This window comes from Tachyglossus aculeatus, chromosome 20 (genome assembly GCF_015852505.1).
Source record: "Tachyglossus aculeatus isolate mTacAcu1 chromosome 20, mTacAcu1.pri, whole genome shotgun sequence".
NCBI classification, from domain to species: domain Eukaryota; kingdom Metazoa; phylum Chordata; class Mammalia; order Monotremata; family Tachyglossidae; genus Tachyglossus; species Tachyglossus aculeatus.
Window position 1 is genome coordinate 31,640,500 of NC_052085.1, and position 22,296 is coordinate 31,662,795.

At 51.5% G+C, this 22,296-nt stretch overlaps 1 protein-coding gene across 2 annotated transcripts; it reads left to right on the forward strand.

Annotated features, from left to right (window-relative positions):
* Positions 1-5,150: 5,150 nt before the first annotated feature.
* On the forward strand, positions 5,151-21,322 carry ALG8 (ALG8 alpha-1,3-glucosyltransferase). Of its 2 annotated transcripts, XM_038761804.1 has the most exons (13): positions 5,151-5,254; positions 9,768-9,846; positions 11,733-11,926; positions 13,145-13,254; positions 13,459-13,526; positions 14,224-14,350; positions 14,509-14,612; positions 16,247-16,367; positions 16,641-16,780; positions 17,269-17,408; positions 17,668-17,765; positions 17,909-17,981; positions 20,892-21,322. In XM_038761804.1, exons 1-13 carry the CDS (start codon positions 5,151-5,153, stop codon positions 21,121-21,123), a joined length of 1,590 nt encoding a protein of 529 aa, XP_038617732.1. In that variant the 3' UTR covers positions 21,124-21,322. The 2 variants fall into 2 exon arrangements, with proteins under 2 accessions (XP_038617732.1, XP_038617733.1); XM_038761805.1 differs by lacking the exon at positions 5,151-5,254 and having other exon boundaries at positions 11,621-11,926.
* Positions 21,323-22,296: the final 974 nt, after the last annotated feature.

Below are 22,296 nucleotides of genomic sequence, written 5' to 3' on the forward strand. Positions count from 1 at the left end.
AGGCCCACAGTCAGAACTCAGGGCAACCCTTCCCACCACAGCCGAAATCCCCACTAAACTGGCACCTCTGGTGAATGATTTCTCAATGCAGTTGGGCACTGGGCATTGAACCCCTAAAAAACCTGGCTTTCCCAGGCTCCCCGTGGACCATCGCCCCAAGGCCCAGGCGGTGTCAGCAGGTTGGCTCCAGCCCATACCAACCAGGACGCCCTTGAGCCCCTTGCCCCGTCCTCAGTCTCTCTCCTCTGAACCTTTCAGATGAGAGGGGCGGCATGAATAAAGCAAACTTCCCTCTCTCGATCGTTTCCCGCAGAGCGGCCGATCGATGGCCGGCGGTCTCCAAATCTGCCGTTGGGTCAAAGCTCCATCTCCGGCCGGCCGATGGCCCCGGATGGTCCCAGGCTCGGCCTGGGCTCAAGGGGCAGCTCCGTGGCGGGATCTTTCCATCTCGGAAAGATCTTTCCATCTTTTAGACTGTGAGCCCACTGCTGGGTAGGGACTGTCTCTATATGATGCCAACTTGTACTTCCCAAGCGCTTAGTACAGTGCTCTGCACACAGTAAGCGCTCAATAAATACGATTGATGATGATGGGGTCCCTCAGCCTCACAGTGCTCCTCCGTCCCCACTCCATTCCACCTTGAAGTATCCCAGTTTTCTCTCAAAGACCCAATGGAAAGGTAAAGAGAAGTCCCAGGGCTGCTAGGAAACGGAGGGCAGGAGGAAAGCTGGGGCGGGATGGGGCTGGGGGCTCCGTAGACAATCGACCAGTATTTTAGAGGCTTCAAAGGAGGAAGGCAAATATTCCTGTGCTATATCACTCCAACATCCATTTCCTCTAAAGAATCGGGATGGGCAGACGGAAACACGGATTAGAAGGCCCAGCACTGAGCGGCTCAGCTAGGACGCGGTGGGGAATCAGGAGCAACACGCTCCTGTTTGGGCTCTGCGGGTGGCCACCGTGAAGACAATCAATCAATCATATTTATTGAGCGCTTACTGTGTGCAGAGCACTGGACTAAGCGCTTGGGAAGTCCAAGTTGGCAACATATAGAGACGGTCCCCACCCAACAGTGGGCTCACAGTCTAGGAGACAACAGTCCAGGGTTTTGTGGCTGCTGCTTTTTCGGCTTTCGTAATGCCGAGATCGACTCCGCTTCCATTAGTTGCCGACTGTTCTCCAGATGATATTCTGGAAGCTTGTTTTAAAAAAAACCAAAAACAGCCTATTCCTCCAGGGAACTGGCACCCTCAAGGTAGATGCCTTCCATCACTAGTTAGTGGGGTGAGGGGTATTCCTTTTATTACTATTTTCCTCCTTCCTCCCAGTACACACCCCTAAATAGCTGATAGGACAAAGGTACCGGAACAAAAATGTGTCAATAGGCAACAGCAGCTCTATTTTAATACTATACTAAAATCCATCATCCTTAGTTTTGAACAAATGATGTTGAAATAGTCCCATCCAGCTTTTATCAGTATGAGATACAATCAAAAAAAAAACAACTCAAAACAACTGTGTCAAAATAGCTGTGGCTCCATCATTCAAAGAGCCCATTTCCGGAGAATTCAAAATGGCTTTCAGGGCGAGCGTTAACGAAGAGATGCCTGGGGTGTAGTGAAGGCAGAATTGATGTGGGGAGCAGCGGGTGGGAAGAGGGGGCTGGACCAATCAATCAATCATATTTATTGAGCGCTTACTGTGTGCAGAGCACTGTACTAAGCGCTTGGGAAGTACAAGTTGGGATCATCAGTTCTGGAGAAAATGACAGGCTCTCGAACCCGCTGGCTCCTTCGGTTAGCTTCAGCCGGCTGGGCCCGGGTGGAATGGGATGGTGGAAATTCATTTCACAGGCCCTGCAGAGTGATGTACTTTGCTCCACCAAAGACGGCCGTTTTCTCCTAGTCCACGAACCTGGGACCTTGGGAAAGAAACCCTGAAGGCAAACGGGAAGCCTTCGGCGGGGTGGGAGCTGGGGCAGGAATAGGGCACCTGTATATATGTTTGTACGGATTTATTACTCTATTTATTCTACTTATATCTACTCTATTTCATTTTGTTAATATGTTTTGTTTTGTTGTCTGTCTCCCCCTTCTAGGCTGTGAGCCCACTGCTGGGTAGGGACCGTCTCTCTCTGTTGCCAACTTGGACTTCCCAAGCGCTTAGTACAGTGCTCTGCACACAGTAAGCACTCAATAAATACGATTGATTGATTCAGCCTCATTCCCAGGACTCGCGGGAAAGGCCACGGGTAAGATTCATGGGTCTCCCCTCCCGTCTGCTCTCCTAGTTGTCTAGAAGGAAGATGGATGTATGAAGAACTGTTCTAGGGATATTAGGAGGAAACGTTGGGCTTGTACTTCCCAAGCGCTTAGTACAGTGCTCTGCACACAGTAAGTGCTCGATAAATACGATTGAATGAATGAATGAATGAATTTATTACTCTATTTTATTTGTACCTATTTATTCCATTTTACTTTGTTAATATGTTTTGTTCTCCGTCTCCCCCTTCTAGACTGTGAGCCCGCTGTTGGGTAGGGACCGTCTCTAGATGTTGCCAACTTGGACTTCCCAAGCGCTTAGTACAGCGCTCCGCACACAGTAAGCGCTCAATAAATACGATTGAATGAATGAATGAATGTTTCAAGGGCCATCCCCAGGTACCAAGCTTGGAGACGGAGTTCTGGACTCGTTGGATCGTCGGTCTGACCAAGGTTTGGCAACTTTCATGGCCTCGTGACCCACACTGTTCGTGCCTTTCTCCCCACCTGAAACATTTCTTCCTTCTCCTTGACTAAACCATAACTCTCCCCCCTCCCTTTTTTTGGTATCATCATCAATCGTATGTATTGAGCGCTTACTGTGTGCAGAGCACTGTACTAAGCGCTTGGGAAGTACAAGTTGGTAACATATAGAGACAGTCCCTACCCAGCAGTGGGCTCACAGTCTAAGTGCTTTCTGTGTGTCCCCTCCAAAAGCTGCCTCCTCCAGAAAGCCTCCCCTGATAAATCTCCACACCTTCCCAGGTATTCGTTCAGTTCGTTCAATCGTATTTATTGAGCGCTTACTGTGTGCGGAGCACTGGACTAAGCGCTTGGGAAGGACAAGTTGGCAACATCTAGAGACGGTCCCTACCCGACAGCGGGCTCACAGTCTAGAAGGGGGAGACAGAGAACAAAACATATTAACAAAATAAAATAAATAGAATAAATATGTACAAATAAGATAAAAAGAGTAATAAATACTTACAAACATATATACATATATACAGGTGCTGTGGGGAAGGGAAGGAGGCTGCGAGGGGGATGGAGAGGGGGAGAAGGGGGAGAGGAAGGAGGGGACTTCACTTCTCTGGGCCTCAGTTCCCTCATCTGTAAAATGGGGATGAAGACTGTGAGCCCCCCGTGGGACAACCTTATTACTTTGTAACGTCCCCGGCGCTTAGAACAGTGCTTTGCGCATAGTAAGCGCTTAATAAATGCCATCATTATTACTATTATTAGAGAAGCAGCATGGTGTAGTGTATGGAGAGCCCGAGCCTGGGAGTGAAAAGGACATGGGTTCTAATCCTAGCTCCACCACTTGCCAGCTGTGTGCCCCTGGGCAAGTCGCTTCACTTTTCTGCGCCTCAGTTCCCTCATCTGTAAAATGGGGATTGAGACCGGGAGCCCCACGTGGGACAGGGACTGTGTCCAACCCGATTTGCTTGTATCCAGCCCAGCGCTTAGTACAGTGCTCTGCACACAGTAAGCGCTCAATAAATACGATTGAATGAATGGGTGGATGGATGAATAAATGAGTGAATGAATCATCATCAATCGTATTTATTGAGCGCTTACTGTGTGCAGAGCACTGTACTAAGCGCTTGGGAAGTACAAATTGGCAACATATAGAGACAGTCCCTACCCAACAGTGGGCTCACAGTCTAAAAGACTGAATGAGTCAATGAATGAATGAGTGAGTGAACGAATGAATGAGTGAGTGAACGAATGAATGAGTGAGTGAACGAATGAATGAGTGAATGAATGAACGAAAAAATGAATGAATGAGTGAGTGAACGAATGGATGAGTGAGTAAATGAATGAATGAATGAGTGAACGAATGAATGAGTGAGTGAACGAATGAATGAGTGAATGAATGAACGAATGAATGAATGAGTGAGTGAATGAATGAGTGAGTGAGTGAACGAATGAATGAATGAGTGAACGAATGAATGAGTGAACGAATGAATGAGTGAGTGAACGAATGAATGAGTGAACGAATGAATGAGTGAGTGAATGAATGAACGAAAGAATGAATGAATGAGTGAACGAATGGGTGAGTGAGTAAATGAATGAATGAATGAGTGAACGAATGAATGAGTGAATGAATGAACGAATGAATGAATGAGTGAGTGAATGAATGAGTGAGTGAGTGAACGAATGAATGAATGAGTGAACGAATGAATGAGTGAACGAATGAATGAGTGAACGAATGAATGAGTGAGTGAACGAATGAATGAGTGAGTGAATGAATGAACGAATGAATGAATGAGTGAACGAATGGGTGAGTGAGTAAATGAATGAATGAATGAGTGAACGAATGAATGAGTGAGTGAACGAATGAATGAGTGAATGAATGAACGAAAGAATGAATGAATGAGTGAGTGAATGAATGAGTGAGTGAACGAATGAATGAATGAGTGAACGAATGAATGAGTGAGTGAATGAATGAACGAAAGAATGAATGAATGAGTGAGTGAGTGAATGAATGAACGAATGGATGAGTGAACGAATGAATGAATGATTGTAAGCGCCCTCTAGCGGGGGCGGGGGGAATGTTGCTCCAATCACTTCAGGGCGTCCCTCCCTCGCTCTCCAATCGACGCCCAGGGAGAGAAGCCGCCCGGCCGCGCAGGCGCATTGGGGCCTCCCCGTCCCCCAGCGCGGGAAACTCGAAGCCTCTCGCCTCTGAGGGAAGGCCGTGGCGGGGGGGAGCGCATGCGCGCTCGCCTCTAAGGGGGACGCCGTGGCGCGGGGCGCATGCGCACTCGCCTCTAAGGGGAGGCCGTGGAGCGGGGCGCATGCGCGCTCCTCTCCGTGGTCCCCCGCGGCCTGCGCGTGTCCGCGAGCCGGCGCTGCCGATAAAGCTGGTTGAAAGGAGGGGCGGCCATGGCGGCCACGGTGGCCATGGCGACGGCTGGGCCTTGTGGTGGCTGGTTCTCCGCTCTGGCCCTGGGCGTCACGCTGCTCAAGGGCCTCCTCGTGCCCACCTAGTAAGGCCGCCCGAGGGGGCCGGGGGGCGTTGGGGGCAAGGACTGGGCACCTTCAGTCACTGTCAGTCAGCCATATTTAGTCATAGCAGGCCTAGTCATATTTAGTCATAGTGGGCATAACGATGATGGTATTTGTTAGGTGCTTACCATGTGCCAAGCACTGTGCTAAGCTCTGGGGTAGTAGTAATAATAATAATAATAATGATGATGGTATTTGTTAAGCGCTTACCATGTGCCAAGCACTGTGCTAAGCTCTGGGGTAGTAGTAATAATAATAATAATAATGCTGATGGTATTTGTTAAGCGCTTACCATGGGCCAAGCACTGTGCTAAGCTCTGAGGTAATAATAATAATGATGATGGTATTTGTTAAGCGCTTACCATGGGCCAAGCACTGGGCCCTGAGGTAATAATAATAATAATAATGATGGTATTAAACAGTGACCATGTGCGAAGCACTGTCGTAAGCGCTGGGGGGAATCATTCAGTCAGTCATATTTAATAGTGGTAATAATGGTTAAGCGCTTACTATGTGCCAAGCACTGGGGTAATAATAATAATGATGATGGTATTTGTTAAGCGCTTACCATGGGCCAAGCACTGGGCTAAGCTCTGAGGTAATAATAATAATAATAATAATGATAATGGTATTTGTTAAGCAGTAACCATGTGCGAAACGCTGGGGGGAATCAGTCAGTCATATTTAATAGTGGTAATAATGGTTAAGCGCTTACTATGTGCCAAGCACTGGGGTAAGAATAATAATGATGGTATTTGTTAAGCGCTTACCATGGGCCAAGCACTGGGATAAGCTCTGAGGTAATAATAATAATAATAATGGTATTTGTTAAGCAGTAACCATGTGCGAAGCGCTGGGGGGAATCAGTCATATTTAATAGTGGTAATAATGGTTAAGCGCTTACTATGTGCCAAGCACTGGGGTAACAATAATAATGATGGTATTAGCGCTTACCATGGGCCAAGCACTGGGCTAAGCTCTGAGGTAATAATAATAATAATGATGGTATTAAACAGTGACCATGTGCGAAGCACTGTCCTAAGCGCTGGGGGGAATCAGTCGGTCATATTTAATAGTGGTAATAATGGTTACGCGCTTACTATGTGCCAAGCACTGGGGTGATAATAATAATGATGATGGTATTTGTTAAGCGCTTACCATGGGCCAAGCACTGGGATAAGCTCTGAGGTGATGATAATAATAATGATGGTATTTGTTAAGCAGTAACCATGTGCGAAGCACTGTCCTAAGCGCTGGGGGGGAATCAGTCAGTCATATTTAATAGTGGTAATAATGGTTAAGCGCTTACTATGTGCCAAGCACTGGGGTAATAATAATAATGATGGTATTTTTTAAGCGCTTACCATGGGCCAAGCACTGGGATAAGCTCTGAGGTAGTAATAATAATAATAATGATGGTATTTGTTAAGCAGTAACCATGTGCGAAGCACTGTCCTAAGCGCTGTGGGGAATCAGTCAGTCATATTTAATAGTGGTAATAATGGTTAAGCACTTACTATGTGCCAAGCACTGGGGTAATAATAATAATGATGGTATTTGTTAAGCGCTTACCATGGGCCGAGCACTGGGCTAAGCTCTGAGGTGATAATAATAATAATGATGGTATTTGTTAAGCAGTAACCATGTGCGAAGCACTGTCCTAAGCGCTGGGGGGGAATCAGTCAGTCATATTTAATAGTGGTAATAATGGTTAAGCGCTTACTATGTGCCAAGCACTGGGGTAATAATAATAATGATGGTATTTTTTAAGCGCTTACCATGGGCCAAGCACTGGGATAAGCTCTGAGGTAGTAATAATAATAATAATGATGGTATTTGTTAAGCAGTAACCATGTGCGAAGCGCTGGGGGGAATCAGTCATATTTAATAGTGGTAATAATGGTTAAGCGCTTACCATGTGCCAAGCACTGGGGTAATAATAATAATGATGGTATTTTTTAAGCGCTTACCATGGGCCGAGCACTGGGCTAAGCTCTGAGGTGATAATAATAATAATAATGATGGTATTTGTTAAGCAGTAACCATGTGCGAAGCACTGTCCTAAGCGCTGGGGGGAATCAGTCAGTCATATTTAATAGTGGTAATAATGGTTAAGCGCTTACTATGTGCCAAGCACTGGGGTAATAATAATAATGATGGTATTTGTTAAGCGCTTACCATGGGCCAAGCACTGTGCTAAGCTCTGAGGTAGTAATAATAATGATAATGGTATTTGTTAAGCAATAACCATGTGCGTAGCACTGTCCTAAGCGCTGGGGGGAATCAGTCAGTCAGTCGTATTTAATAGTGGTAATAATGGTGATGGTATTTGTTAAGCGCTTACTATGTGCCAACCACTGGGATAATAACAATAATGATGGTATTTGTTAAGCGCTTACTATTTGCCAAGCACTGTCCTAAGCGCTGGGGGGAATCAGTCAGTCATATTTAATAGTGGTAATAATGGTGATGGTATTTGTTAAGCACTTACTATGTGCCAAGCACTGGAGTAATAATAATAATGATGGTATTTGTTAAGCACTTACTATGTGCCAAGCACTGGGGTAATAATAATAATGATGGTATTTGTTAAGCGGTTACTATGTGCGAAGCACTGTTCTAAGCCCTGGGGGGAATCAGTCAGTCATATTTATTAATAGTAGTAATAATGATGATGGTATTTGTTAAGCGCTTACTATGTGCCAAGCACTGTCAAGCTCTGGGGTAATAATAATAATAATAATGATGGTATTTGTTAAGCGCCTTCTATGTGCGAAACACTGTTCTAAGCACTGGGGGTATCAGTCAGTCATATTAGTAGTAATAATGATGATGGTATTTAAGTGTTTACTGTGTGCCAAGCACTGTGCTAAGCCCTGGGGTAATAATAATAATAATGATGGTATTTGTTAAGGGCTTACTATGTGTGAAGCACTGTCCCAAGCACTGGGGGGATCAGTCAGTCAGTCATATTTATTAATAGTAATAATGATGGTGGTATTTGTTAAGCGCCTACTATGTGCCAAGCACTGTGCTAAGCTCTGGGGTAATAATAATAATGATGATGGTATTTGTTAAGTGCTTACTATGTGCGAAGCACTGTTCTAAGCGCTGGGGGGGATCAGTGTCAGTCAGTCATATTTATTAATAGTAGTAGTAATGATGATGGTATTTGTTAAATGCCTGCTATGTACCAAGCACTGCCAAGCTCTGGGATAATAATAATAATGATGGTATTTGTTAAGCGCTTACTATGTGCAAAGCACTGTTCTAAGCGCAGGGGGGGATACAAGGTGATCAGGGTGTCCCACGTGGGGCTCACAGTCTTAATCTTAATGAGATTAATCAGTCTTAATGAGAAGCAGCGTGGCTCAATGGAAAGAGCCCCGGCTTCGGAGTCAGAGGTCATGGGTTCAAATCCCGGCTCTGCCAATTGTCTGCTGGGTGACTTTGGGCAAGTCACTTCACTTCTCTTTGCCTCAGTTACCTCATCTGGAAAATGGGGATGAAGACTGGGCCCCCTGTGGGACAACCTGATCACTTTGTATCCCCCCAGCTCTTAGAACAGTGCTTTGCACATACTAAGCGCTTAATAAATGTCATTATTATTATTGTTGTTATTATTAATCCCCATTTAACAGATGAGGTAACTGAGGCACAGAGAAGTTAAGTGACTTGCCCAAAGTCACACAGCTGACAAGCGGCGGAGTTGGAATTAGAACCCGTGACCTTTGACTCCCAAGCCCGGGCTCTTTCCACTGAGCCACGCTGCTTCTCTAGAAACCAGGCCATCAGGTTGTCCCCCGTGAGGCTCCCAGTCTACATCCCCATTTTACGGATGAGGTCACTGAGGACCAGAGAAAAATAATAATGATGATGGTATCTGTTAAGCGCTTACTATGTGCCAAGCACTGTTCTAAGTGCTGGGGGAGATACAAGGTCATCTTCTAGACTGTGAGCCCACTGTTGGGTAGGGACCGTCTCTATATGTTGCCAACTTGGACTTCCCAAGCGCTTAGTACAGTGCTCTGCACACAGTAAGCGCTCAGTAAATACGATTGAATGAATGAATCAGGTTGTCCCCCGTGGGGAATCCTAGTCTTCATCCCCATTTTACAGATGAGGTCAGTGAGGCCCAGAGAATAATAATAATAATAATAGTGGCATTTATTTAACACTTAATACGTGCCAAGCCCTGTTCTGAGCGCTTGGAAAGTACAATTCGGCGACAGATAGAGACAATCCCCACCCAACAACGGGCTCACAGTCTAGAAGGGGGGGAGACATCATCATCATCATCAATCGTATTTATTGAGCGCTTACTATGTGCAGAGCACTGTACTAAGCGCTTGGGAAGTACAAATTGGCAACATATAGAGACAGTCCCTACCCAACATTGGGCTCACAGTCTAAAAGGGGGAGACAGAGAGACATAACCAGACAAGGAGAGAAACAATGGAAATATTTATTCTGTCTGTTCTTTATTTTTGATAGCCATTCCACAGACTTTGAAGTGCACAGAAATTGGCTTGCAATCACCCACAGTTTACCGGTGTCACAGTGGTATTATGAGGTAAGCCGGGCCCAGTCATTTGTCAGTCAGTTAATCAGTGAATGGCATTTATTGAGCACTTAACTGTGTGCAGAGCACTGTGCTAAGTGCTTGGGAAAGTACAGTGCAACAGAGTTGGTAGCCACATTCCCTGCTCACAGTCTAGAGGAGGCTAATCAATCAATCAATCGTATTTATTGAGTGCTTACTGTGTGCAGAGCACGGTACTAAGCGCTTAATCCCGGCTCTGCCGATTGTCAGCTGTGTGACTTTGGGCAAGTCACTTCACATCTCTGGGCCTCAGTGACCTCATCTGTAAAATGGGGATTAAGACTGTGAGCCCCCCCGTGGGACAACCTGATCACCTTGTAACGTCCCCAGCGCTTAGAACAGTGCTTTGTATGTAGTAAGCGCTTAATAAATGCCATCATTATTATTAGAGGAGTCTGCCTGCGTGACGAGAGTGGATTAAACCCAGTGTACTTTGTTTCTGTCCATGTTCCTTCCCGGCTCTCCAATCCCCCGTTAGCATGGATGAGAATTAACCTTTCCAACAGTGGTTGGGTTTTTTCCCCAATTTCCTCCCCCTCACTGTACTAAGCGCTTGGGAAGTCCAAGTTGGCAACATCTAGAGACGGTCCCTACCCAAAAGCGGGCTCACAGTCTAGAAGGGGGAGACAGAGAACAAAACATATTAACAAAATAAAATATATAGAATAAGTATGTACAAATAAAATTTGGGTACCTCATCTGTAAAATGGGGATTAAAACTGAGCCCTATGCAGGACAGGGACTGTGTCCAACCTGATTATGAATTCATTCATTCAATCGTATTTATTGAGCGCTTACTGTGTGCAGAGCACTGTACTAAGCGCTTGGGAAGTACAAGTTGGCAACGTATAGAGATGGTCCCTACCCAACGGCGGGCTCACAGTCTAGAAGGGGGAGGCGGACAACAAAACATATTAATAAAATAAAATAAATGGAGTAAATATGTACAAATAAAATTTGGATACCTCATCTGTAAAATGGGGATTAAAACTGAGCCCTATGCAGGACAGGGTCTGTGTCCAACCTGATTCTGAATTCATTCATTCAGTCGTATTTATTGAGCGCTTACTGTGTGCAGAGCACTGTACTAAACGCTTGGGAAGTACAAGTTGGCAACATATAGAGACGGTCCCTACCCAACAGTGGGCTCACAGTCTAGAAGGGGGAAACAGACAACCAAACATATTAATAAAATAAAATAAATAGAATAAATATGTACAAATAAAATTTGGGTACCTCATCTGTAAAATGGGGATTAAAACTGAGCCCTACGCGGGACAGGGACTGTGTCCGACCTGATTCTGAATTCATTCATTCAATTGTATTTATTGAGCGCTTACTGTGTGCAGAGCACTGTACTAAACGCTTGGGAAGTCCAAGTTGGCAACATATAGAGACGGTCCCTACCCAACAATGGGCTCACAGTCTAGAAATAATTGTATCTACCCCAGGAGACGAGTTGAGAATGAAGCACAGGTGGCAGGAAAAAGGAGTCGAGAGAAAAAGGAGGTTCAGGCCTAGAAAGTGAAGGAGCGGGCCCTGGGAGGCTTCGGCCGGCCGTTTAAAATCGAGCAGATCTAGGGTATTTATTGAGCGCGTACTACGTGCAGAGCACTGTTCTAAGCGTTTGAATGACCCAAATCTGGAGGTTGGGTGAAATTGAATGCCTCAAGGGCAGGAATCGGGTCTGCCAACTCCATCGTGCGACTCTCCCAAGTGCCCAGTCCGGTGCTCCCCCCCACAGAAAGCCCTCGAGACCTCTGACTGATCCTTTCCGAGCCGGTAGATGAAGCCGTCCTTTCCGGTCACGTCTTCGGAAAGTCCCGACGGGTGCCGTGTCTCGGTTTGTGGCCCAGGCGACCTCCGAGTGGACCTTGGATTATCCTCCCTTTTTCGCCTGGTTCGAGTTCGCTCTGTCCCACGTGGCCAAGTATTTTGACAGAGAGATGCTGGCCGTCCGCAACCTGAACTACGCCAGCCCCCGGACCGTGCTTTTCCAGAGGCTCTCGGTCATCTTCACGGACCTTCTCTTTATATACGCTGTCCGAGAGTAAGTGCCCGCACTCTCCACCCCCGCGGGCCGGGGAGGTTGGCGGCAAGAGACGAGGCCCAGTGAGTTTGTCGGCTTGAGAGGAGAGAAGAGTGCGAGCTGAGGTGTAACGGGAGGAGAGGGAGGGATGAGCGGGCCGGGAGGGAGCCGACTGAGTGCTTGAAAGTGGATGGGCAGGAGTTTCTCCTTCAGGCGGCTGGAAATGGGGAGACAGAAAAGGGGCCCATCCGGGCAGCTGAGAAAAGGACGATGGACTGAGCAGGGGAGAGACTGGAGGTCAGCGAGGAGGCCGACGCAGTGGAGCCCCGAGTTTTCCCTGGCCACGGTCAGACCTGGACCGAGAGACCGGGGTGGAGGCCGGCTAGTCGACCGTGAAGGACGCCGGAGGGCCCAAGCGGCTGTGATGGCCAGGGCCGGGGGCGACCTGATGACCTCATCGCTGCCCCAGGACTGGGCATGGAGTAGATGCTCCCCGAATCCCTTAACCGGCGAGAAAAGGGCCTCAGCGGAAAAGGCTCGGGTGTCTGCCTCGGTTGGGCCCAGGCGCGGGCTTGGGGGACGAACGCTCAGTCGGTCAATTGTATTTATTTAGCGCTTACCATGTGCAGAGCTCTGTACCGAGCACTTGGATAAGTACAATAGAGCAATAGAACAGACACGTGCCGTGCCCACAACGAGCTCACAGTCAGACGGGGAGACGGACGTTAATATAAATAAATGACAGGTGCGGACCCAAGTGCTGTGGGACTGGGAGTAGGGATGAAAAAGGAGCAAATCAGGGCGGTGCAGAAGGGAGAGGGAGAAGAGGAAATGGAGGCCTAGTCAGGGAAGGCCTCTCGGAGGAGATGTGCCGACACTAAGGCTCTGAAGAGGGGCAGAGTCATTTTCTGTCGGATTTGAGGAGGGAGGGTGTTCCGTGCCAGAGGCAGGACGTAGCTTTGGGGCGGCCCTCTTCCCTCCTGGCTCTCAAACTTTGCTCCGCGGGAAAAGCATTTCTCCAGCGCGGGGGCGGACCCATGAGGAGCCATAGCGGTAAGGAGGGAACGGGCACCCGACTGGGGATCCGGGCTGGCCGCGGGGGCCTCGACGCCTCAGCCGTTCGGTTTGCCAGCCGTGCGGGCTGTGGGGGTGGGGACCGGGGGTTGGGGCCGCCCGCCTTTTCCAAGCAGAGCGAGGCAGGGGGGCGAAGAGAGTGCCAGGGCGTTGTTTCCCCCGCAGGTGTTGCCGGTGCGTGGAAGGAAAGAAAAGCGGGAAGGACCTCATGGAGAAGCCGCCCTTCATCCTGGCGGCCCTCCTTCTGTGGAACTTTGGCTTGCTGATCGTGGACCGTATCCTTGCCGCCCCTCTCCGGAGCTCTTCCCACTCCAGGGCCTGGGAGGAGAGAAGGAAAACCATTTTCCTAGTCCTTTGAGCACCCACTGACCCTTCACCAATGCTCTCGGGTCCCGGCAGTGGTTCCGGGATGACGCTGGCCCTGTTGATTGGGAATTCCCAACTCTGGGGATCCTCTCCTTGACCCCGCCCCGACCCAGATATTCACTTCCAGTACAACGGCTTTTTATCCGGCCTGATGCTGCTGTCCATCGCGCGGCTCTTTCAGGTCAGCGCCGGCTCCGGGGCTGGAAGTGTCCGTCGCCTGCATTCTCGTTCTCCCGCTCTCCTGCTGCTCCTGGCCACCGCTCTCCGTCTTTCCCAGAAGAGCTGGCCGGGGATGGAGGGAGGCTGATGGGTTGGACCCGGGAGACAGATACACCCCCAAAATCCGGCCTTGGTTGTGGTCCGGCGAGCTTTCAGAGCCCAGAGTAGTCCTGAATTCGCCTCCGGGTGCTCGGGCTCCGTCAGTAAGGTTCCCGTGTGCTTTGAAGGGTGACGTTGGGCTTGGAAGGGTTGTCGGTCTGGGCCCTGCTAACAGGAGGAAGGGAGAATGGGAGAGGTCCGCTTCCTGGCTCACTCAGACGCGGACTCTCCCGGGTCCCAGCGCCGGAGCAGCAGGAGGGAGCTGGCCGTCTCTCCCTGCCCCCTCCCCGTCTGGCTTTGGCCCCGTCTGCCCGGGGCCTCTCGGGGCAGGCAGCCCTCCTTGTCTTTTTGTCCTGGAGCTGGGGGCAGAGGAGGAGGAGGGCTCCTGCCACGGTGGCCCGCACGCCCGAGGGGCCGAAGGGCGCTCGGAGGCGGCCAGCTTGTCGCCAGAGCCCGTGGCGGCCGGGTTCACCCCGAGCCGACAGCGCGGCCCGCTCCCCCGCTGACCCGTCCTCCGCCCCATCCCCCCGCCCTCAGGGCTCCCTGTGTTGCTGTTCCAGAAAAGGCATTTGGAGGGAGCCTTCATCTTCGCCGTCCTTCTGCATTTCAAGCACATCTACTTGTACTTGGCCCCGGCTTACGGCGTCTACTTGCTGCGCTCCTACTGCTTCACGGCCAACAAGCCAGGCAAGCGATGGGGGAAGTGGGGTGTCGCCTCGGAAGTCGGCCCGTGGGACCGCGGGCCCGGGCACCCCGGTCTCCCCCGGGAGGGGATGGGGACGAGGGCAGGCTCCGCCGGCGCGGCCCGGCGAGACCGTCGACGGCGCCGCGCTCTCTCTTGCCAGGCGGGTCCGTCCGCTGGAGCAGCTTCAGCTGGCTGCGGGCCGCCGCCCTGGGCTCCATCGTCGGCCTCGTGTCCGCTCTCTCGCTGGGCCCCTTCGTGGCCTTGGTAAGACCTCATTCCCAAACCTGGCGTGGCGTCCTTCCGGAGGCGAGCCGGGCCAGCTGGGGGGTTTATCCGCACAGATTCCAGAACCGTGTCGGGAGACTTCTCGACGGGGGAAACGTTGGACTGTTGGAGTCTAACGTTGCCCTTTCCCCCCCGCCCCAGCCTCCCCTGTGGGTGTCCCGGATCCCACCCATCTGGCGGCTGCCGAGGGGTCGGCAGAACATGATCGAGGTGGCCCCGGGGCCGGCTTGTTCATTCATTCATTTATTCAATCGTATTTAATCAATCAATCAGTCGTATTTATTGAGTGCTTACTGGGTGCAGAGCACTGTACTAAGCGCTTGGGCTTTTAGACTGTGAGCCCACTGTTGGGTAGGGACTGTCTCTATATGTTGCCAACTTGGACTTCCCAAGGGCTTAGTACGGTGCTCTGCACACAGTAAGCGCTTAATAAATACGATTGATTGATTGATTGGGCAGTGCAAGTTGGCAACATATAGAGGCGGTCCCTACCCAACAGCGGGCTCACAGTCTAGAAGGGGGAGACAGAGAACAAAACATATTAACGAAATAAAATAAATAGGTATGTACAAGTAAAATAGAGTAATAATATTCATAATAAATTATATATAATAATAATAAATAAATTTATTGAGCGCTTACTCTGTGCAGAGCACTGTACTAAGCACTTGGGAAGTACAAGTTGGCAACATATAGAGATGGTCCCTACCCAACAGCAGGCTTGTTGATTGGATTCCCCCTTTTAGACTGTGAGCCCACTGTTGGGTAGGGACTGTCTCTATATGTTGCCAACTTGGACTTGCCAAGCGCTTAGTACAGTGCTCTGCACACAGTAAGCGCTCAATAAATACGATTGATTGATCGATTGATTGATTGATTGATTGGGTCCTTGGGTGTCCTAGGGATGTGATTTCCCTGTCTTTGACTCTCTGCCAACTCCCCCGCTCACCCAAGCGGATTTATTTGGGGCCCCTTTGGTGGGCCCGAACGCCCTGAGTGGCACCGGCAGCGCGGGCCGTCTGCGGGCCGGTGGTGGCCATGACAGAGAAGCAGTGTGGCCCAGTGGATAGAGCACGGGCCTGGGAGACGGAAGGCCTGGGTGCTAATCCCGGCTCTGCCGTTTGTCTCCTGGGTGACTTGGGCAAGTTACGTAACGTCTCTGCCTGGTAACTCATCCGTAAAATGGGAATTAAGACTGCGAGCCCCGTGTGGGGCACGATTATCTGGTAGCTACCCCCAGCGCTTAGTACAGCGCCTGGCACGGAGTAACTGCTTAACAAATGCCATTTTAAAAGAAAACGGTAGCAGAGGAAGCACGGTTGGGGCGGAGGCCTTGGGAGCTAGGTTGGAGCAGGGCTAAAGGGAGAGGAGGGGCGCCCTGAGTGACCCGCCAGCGCGGGATGAACCAAGGGAACGGCCCGGACGTAGGCCGGAGCCCACGCTCCACAGTTCTTTCTCGGCCATCTTCCAATAACCGTGTGAGCGAGCGTCCGAAGCGGGTTCTCCTCCGTTGGCCGCTCCGTGCGTGGCACCCCCTCCTCTCTCCACCCTCCTCCCGGGCGTTTGTGGAGGGTGGGAAATTCCCTTGACCGGTCTCACTCTTCCTTTATCAGAACCAGCTGCCTCAAGTCCTTTCGCGGCTCTTCCCCTTCAAGAGAGGCCTCTGCCACGCCTACTGGGCTCCCAATTTCTGGGCTTTATACAACACAGCGGACAAAGTCCTCTCGGTCCTCGGTACGGTAGGGTCCCAGCGTCCCGACTATGGTGGGTCCCCGTCGCCTGCAGCCTAAACGGCGGGGTGCAGCCTAAACGGCCCGGGCGGCAGGCTGGGAGGGTTCCCTGCGGGATTTCCTCTCACATGAACAACGCACCCGACGCGGCAGAGCGGCGGGAGGCGACGAGAGGCAGCGGGCCCACCCCACCTCAAGCGGAGATCAATCAATCGTATTTATTGATTGCCCGGAGGCCGGGCCGGCGGGGGGAGTCTCACACGCCATCCCTCCACAGGCTTGAAATACGGACTTCTGGATCCCGAGAAGATCCCCAAAGCGTCGATGACGAGCGGCCTGGTCCGGCAGTTCCAGCACACGGTCCTTCCGTCTGTGACGCCCCTGGCCGCCCTCGCCTGCACCCTGGTCGCCGTCTTGGTGAGCGCGAAGCGGGCGGCAGGGAGGTTTTGACCCGCGAGCCCGCGTTGTCCGAGACGGCGTTCATCTGGGGATCGGCCGGTCAGGAACCCCGGGCGCCGAGGGGGACCCCAATCCAGTATTGCTTGGACGGGATTCGATTCCAGTGGGAAGGGAGCACACTAGGGCTTCGGAAACCCCCCCCAGCACCCGCAAGACCGCCCCCGGGCCCCGGGCCCCTTCTCACCTGGAACCGATCTCTGCCTCAGAACAAAAAATGGGCATCCTGACGGATACCGTTGGGCCTCAACGAGTGAAGCCCGTTTTTGCGTCCACTCTTTCCGTGGTGACTTTCCCCGTGATCGCGTGAAGGATCGCGGGGCAGGGGTGGGTTTCCCCGGTTAGCCGGGAGAGGCGAGGTGTCACCGCCCTCTCCCCGCGCCCGAGTGATGTCTCTCGAAGCCTTTCGGCCACAATACTGAAGTCTCGTTTCCGCCTGTTGTTTCTAGCCCTCTGTTTTCTGTCTTTGGTTTAAACCCCAAGGGCCCAGAGGCTTCCTGCGCTGCCTGGTCCTCTGCGCGCTCAGCGCCTTCATGTTCGGGTGGCACGTCCACGAGAAAGCCATCCTCCTGGCGATCCTGCCCATGAGGTGAGCGGGCGGCCGGCAGACGCTCGACCCCGCTCACGCCGCCTTGGCCGCCAACTCCAGAGAGGGCAAGGGGGCCGCCCCTCCGATCGGGGGGCGCGGCCGGTCCCACGGTCCCGGCCGCCCGGAGGGAACGTGTCCTTAGCCGAAGTCTGGGCCCAGCTGCCGTCGGGGCCTCACCGGTAGCCAACGGGGGGCTTGAAGGCAGCAGAAACGATCCCCTGCCTCGGACGGGTCGCCAACCGTGGCTTTTTCATTCTAGCCTCCTGGCCGTGGAAAGCGCCAAGGATGCTGGCACCTTCCTGATTCTGGCCACCACCGGACACTACTCCCTCTTCCCCCTGCTCTTCACGGCGCCAGGTAACGTCGCCCGTGACCGTCGTCCGCCTCGCCGGCGAGCGGATAGAGAGAACGTGGCTCCCACACGCGATCGCCGTCTAAGGCGGGCCGTTTTCCGCAGCCGCGTCATCCGGGCTTTTCCTTTTTCCCTTCTGCCCCTCTAGAGCTCCCCGTTAAAATCCTGCTCATGCTGCTGTTCACCGTCTACAGCGTCTCCTCGCTGACGGCCTTGTTCAGGTAACGGGAAAAATGAAACACGCTCGTGGGAGAGGGGGCTCTGAGAGAGCGCTTTGCCTTCGGGTCGGCCGCTGCCGACCTCGGACAGTTGGAAGGAGAAGGGCCTGGAGGCAGGTTGCGAGGTGGCTGCAGGTTGGACCAGCGGGAGAGGTGGGTTAGACTGTTTAGTCATCATCATCATCATCAATCGTATTTATTGAGCGCTTACTATGTGCAGAGCACTGTACTAAGCGCTTGGGAAGTACAAATTGGCAACCTATAGAGACATATAGTCGAAATCGAGCTCGCTCGAACCCCCCACCCACCCAAATGCGTCGCTTACCCGATGGGTATACGGGGCTGGGGGGCTCCGTTGGACGTGGAGTGGAGGGAAGGAAGCTTGGCGTCAATCCCTCAATTTTACAGAGTGCTTCGATTTCCCCCCAAACACTCCCTCATTTAATAATAATAATAATATTTGTTGCCAACTTGTACTTCCCAAGCGCTTAGTACAGTGCTCTGCACACAGGAAGTGCTCAATAAATACGATTGATTGATTAAGCGCTTACTATGTGCCAGGCACTGTTCTAAGCGCTGGAATAATAATGGCATTTATTAAGCACTTACTATGTGCCAGGCACTGTTCTAAGCGCTGGAGTAATAATGGCATTTGTTAAGTGCCTATTTGCAAAGCACTGTTCTAAGCGCTGGAATAATAATGGCACTTATTAAGCGCTTACTATGTGCCAAGCACTGTTCTAAGCGCTGGAATAATAATGGCATTTATTAAGCACTTACTATGTGCCAAGCACTGTTCTAAGCGCTGGAATAATAATGGCATTTGTTAAGTGCCTATGTGCAAAGCACTGTTCTAAGTGCTGGAATAATAATGGCACTTATTAAGCGCTTACTATGTGCCAAGCACTGCTCTAAGCGCCTGGAATAATAATGGCATTTGTTAAGTGCCTATGTGCAAAGCACTGTTCTAAGCGCTGGAATAATAATGGCACTTATTAAGCGCTTACTATGTGCCAAGCACTGTTCTAAGTGCTGGAATAATAATGGCATTTAAGCGCCTACGTGCAAAGCACTGTTCTAAGCGCTGGGGAGGATACAAGGCAATCAGGTTGTCCCGCGGGGGGCTCAGTCTTAATCCCCATTTTACAGGTGAGGTCACTGAGGCCCAGGGAAGTTGAGTGACTCGCCCAAAGCCGCACAGCCGACAAGTAGCGGAGCCGGGATTTGAACCCGTCACCTCTGACTCCAAAGCCCGGAGAGGCAGGAGAAGCGGGAGCTACCCCTCCCCGGTTGACAGGTGAGGTCCAGAGAGGTAGCGATTTCCCCGAGGTCACCCAGCAGGCCGGGAGCAGAGCCAGGGTGAGGACCGGGATCTCCCGACTCCCACCTCCGGGCTCGTCCCGCTAGCTGGGCCTCCCCGCCCGGGGTCTGGCCCTAGATTTGATCTGCTGAGAAGCAGCGTGGCTCAGTGGAAAGAGCCCGGGGCTTTGGAGTCGGAGGTCATGGGTTCAAATCCCGGCTCCGCCAACTGTCAGCTGGGTGACTTGGGGCAAGTCACTTCACTTCTCTGGGCCTCAGTTCCCTCATCTATTAAAATGGGAATTAAGACCGTGAGCCCCCTGTGGGACAACCTGATCACCTTGTGACTGGGCAAGTCACTGAACTTCTCTGGGCCTCAGTTCCCTCCTCTGTAAAATGGGAATTAAGACTGTGAGCCCCTGTGGCAACCTGATCACCTTGTGAATTCGGGCAAGTCACTGAACTTCTCTGGGCCTCAGTTCCTTCATCTGTAAAATGGGAATTAAGACCGTGAGCCCCCTGTGGGACAACCTGATCACCTCGTGACTGGGCAAGTCACTGAACTTCTCTGGGACTCAGTTCCCTCATCTGTAAAATGGGAATTAAGACCGTGAGCCCCCTGTGGGACAGCCTGATCACCTTGTGACTTTGGGCAAGTCACGTCACTTCTCTGGGCCTCAGTTCCCTCATCTGTAAAATGGGAATTAAGACCGTGAGCCCCCTGTGGGACAGCCTGATCAATCAATCAATCAATCAATCGTATTTATTGAGCGCTTACTGTGTGCAGAGCAGTGTACTAAGTGCTTGGGAAGTACAAGTGATCACCTTGTGACTTTGGGCAAGTCACTTCACTTCTCTGGGCCTCAGTTCCCTCATCTGTAAAATGGGAATTAAGACCGTGAGCCCCCTGTGGGACAGCCTGATCACCTTGTGACTTTGGGCAAGTCACGTCACTTCTCTGGGCCTCAGTTCCCTCATCTATTGAAATGGGAATTAAGACCGTGAGCCCGCTGTGGGACAGCCTGATCACCTTGTGACTTTGGGCAAGTCACTTCACTTCTCTGGGCCTCAGTTCCCTCATCTATTAAAATGGGAATTAAGACCGTGAGCCCCCTGTGGGACAACCTGATCACCTTGTGACTTTGGGCAAGTCACTTCACTTCTCTGGGCCTCAGTTCCCTCATCTGTAAAATGGGAATTAAGACCGTGAGCCCCCTGTGAGACAGCCTGATCACCTTGTGACTTTGGGCAAGTCACTTCACTTCTCTGGGCTTCAGTTCCCTCATCTGTAAAATGGGAATTAAGACCGTGAGCCCCCTGTGGGACAGCCTGATCACCTTCTGACTTTGGGCAAGTCACTTCACTTCTCTGGGCCTCAGTTCCCTCATCTATTAAAATGGGACTGTGAGCCCCCTGTGGAACAACCTGATCACCTTGTTACCTCCCCAGCGCTTCGAACAGTGCTTTGCACATAGTAAGCGCTTAACAAATGCCATCATTATTATTGTTATTTGATGGGTGTCGGTGCTGGGACCCCCGAGGCTGAGGGCGAAGCCCAGACCCGCGGCGGGCCTCGGGGGGAGACCCGAAGCGGACTGGTTTTTTTCCTTCCAGGAAGGAGAGACCTCTTCTTGGACGGATGGAAACCCTGTACCTGGTTGGCCTGGGGCTTGTCGGCGTGTGCTGCGAGCTGCTGTTCCCCCTCAGCCCCTGGGCATCGAGGTTTCCCTTCGCCCCCCTGCTCTTCACCTCGGCCTACTGCGCCCTGGGCGTCTCCTACGCCTGGGGCAGACTCTACATGTCGGTGCTGACCGGGCCCCGGGGCAACCGGCCCAAGAGAGCCTGAGGGGCACGGCCCCGCCGGGACGGAGGCTGCAGTCGGCCGGGCGGCGGGGACGGGACACCGTCTCTTCCCCTGCAAACATCCCCACGCTCCGCCCTCCCAGTCTTCCACACCGTCAACGTCCCACACCCCCCGGGGGGGTGTCCAATACGGGCGGGAGGTAGTAGCCGGAGAAACGTGTTAATAAAAGGCCTGTTTTCTATGCCTCTTTGGACGGTCCCTTGCCCCCCTCCCCGCGTCTCCGCCCCAGGCCAGTCCCCGATCCGCGTCCCCGCACTTTCGGGGGGTCAGAGGTGGGCGATGTCATGCCGTTGCTCCCTGGGGATGTGGAAGGCGCCTTTCGCACTGGCGTCCTGCTCCCCCCGCTGTTCTGTAAGACCGGGGGGAGCAGGGGCCGTGCTGCCGTTCGGCCAGCAATAATAATAATGATGGCATTTATTAAGCGCTTACTATGTGCAAAAGCACTGTTCTAAGCGCTGGGGAGGTTACAAGGTAACCTGGAGAATAGTGCTGCCGTTTGGCCAGCAATAATTATAATAATGGCATTTATTAAGCGCTTACTATGTGCGAAAGCACTGTTCTAAGCGCTGGGGAGGTTACAAGGTAACCCGGAGAAAGGTGCTGCCGTTCGGCCAGCAATAATAATAATGATGGCATTTATTAAGCGCTTACTGTGTGCAAAGCACTGTTCTAAGCGCTGGGGAGGTTACAAGGTAACCTGGAGAACAGTGCTGCCGTTCGGCCAGCAATAATAATAGTAATGGCATTTATTAAACGCTTACTATGTGCAAAGCACTGTTCTAAGCGCTGGGGAGGTTACAAAGTAACCTGGAGAACGGTTCTGCCGTTCGGCCAGCAATAATAATAATGATGGCATTTATTAAGCGCTTACTATGTGCAAAAGCACTGTTCTAAGCGCTGGGGAGGTTACAAGGTAACCTGGAGAACGGTGCTGCCGTTCGGCCAGCAATAATAATAATAATAATAATGGCATTTATTAAGTGCTTAGTATGTGCAAAAGCACTGTTCTAAGCGCTGGGGAGGTTACAAGGTAACCTGGAGAACGGTGCTGCCGTTCGGCCAGCAATAATAATAATGATGGCATTTATTAAGCGCTTACTGTGTGCAAAGCACTGTTCTAAGCGCTGGGGAGGTTACAAGGTAACCTGGAGAACG

Bases quoted from the DNA above. Each gene is read 5' to 3' on its own strand.
- ALG8 (XM_038761804.1), top strand. From the start codon at position 5,151: ATGGCGGCCACGGTGGCCATGGCGACGGCTGGGCCTTGTGGTGGCTGG. The intron at 13,255-13,458 runs GTATCCTTGCCG...GCCCCGACCCAG, and splicing joins TGGCTTGCTGATCGTGGACC to ATATTCACTTCCAGTACAAC. The intron at 16,781-17,268 runs GTGAGCGCGAAG...TGTTGTTTCTAG, and splicing joins GCACCCTGGTCGCCGTCTTG to CCCTCTGTTTTCTGTCTTTG.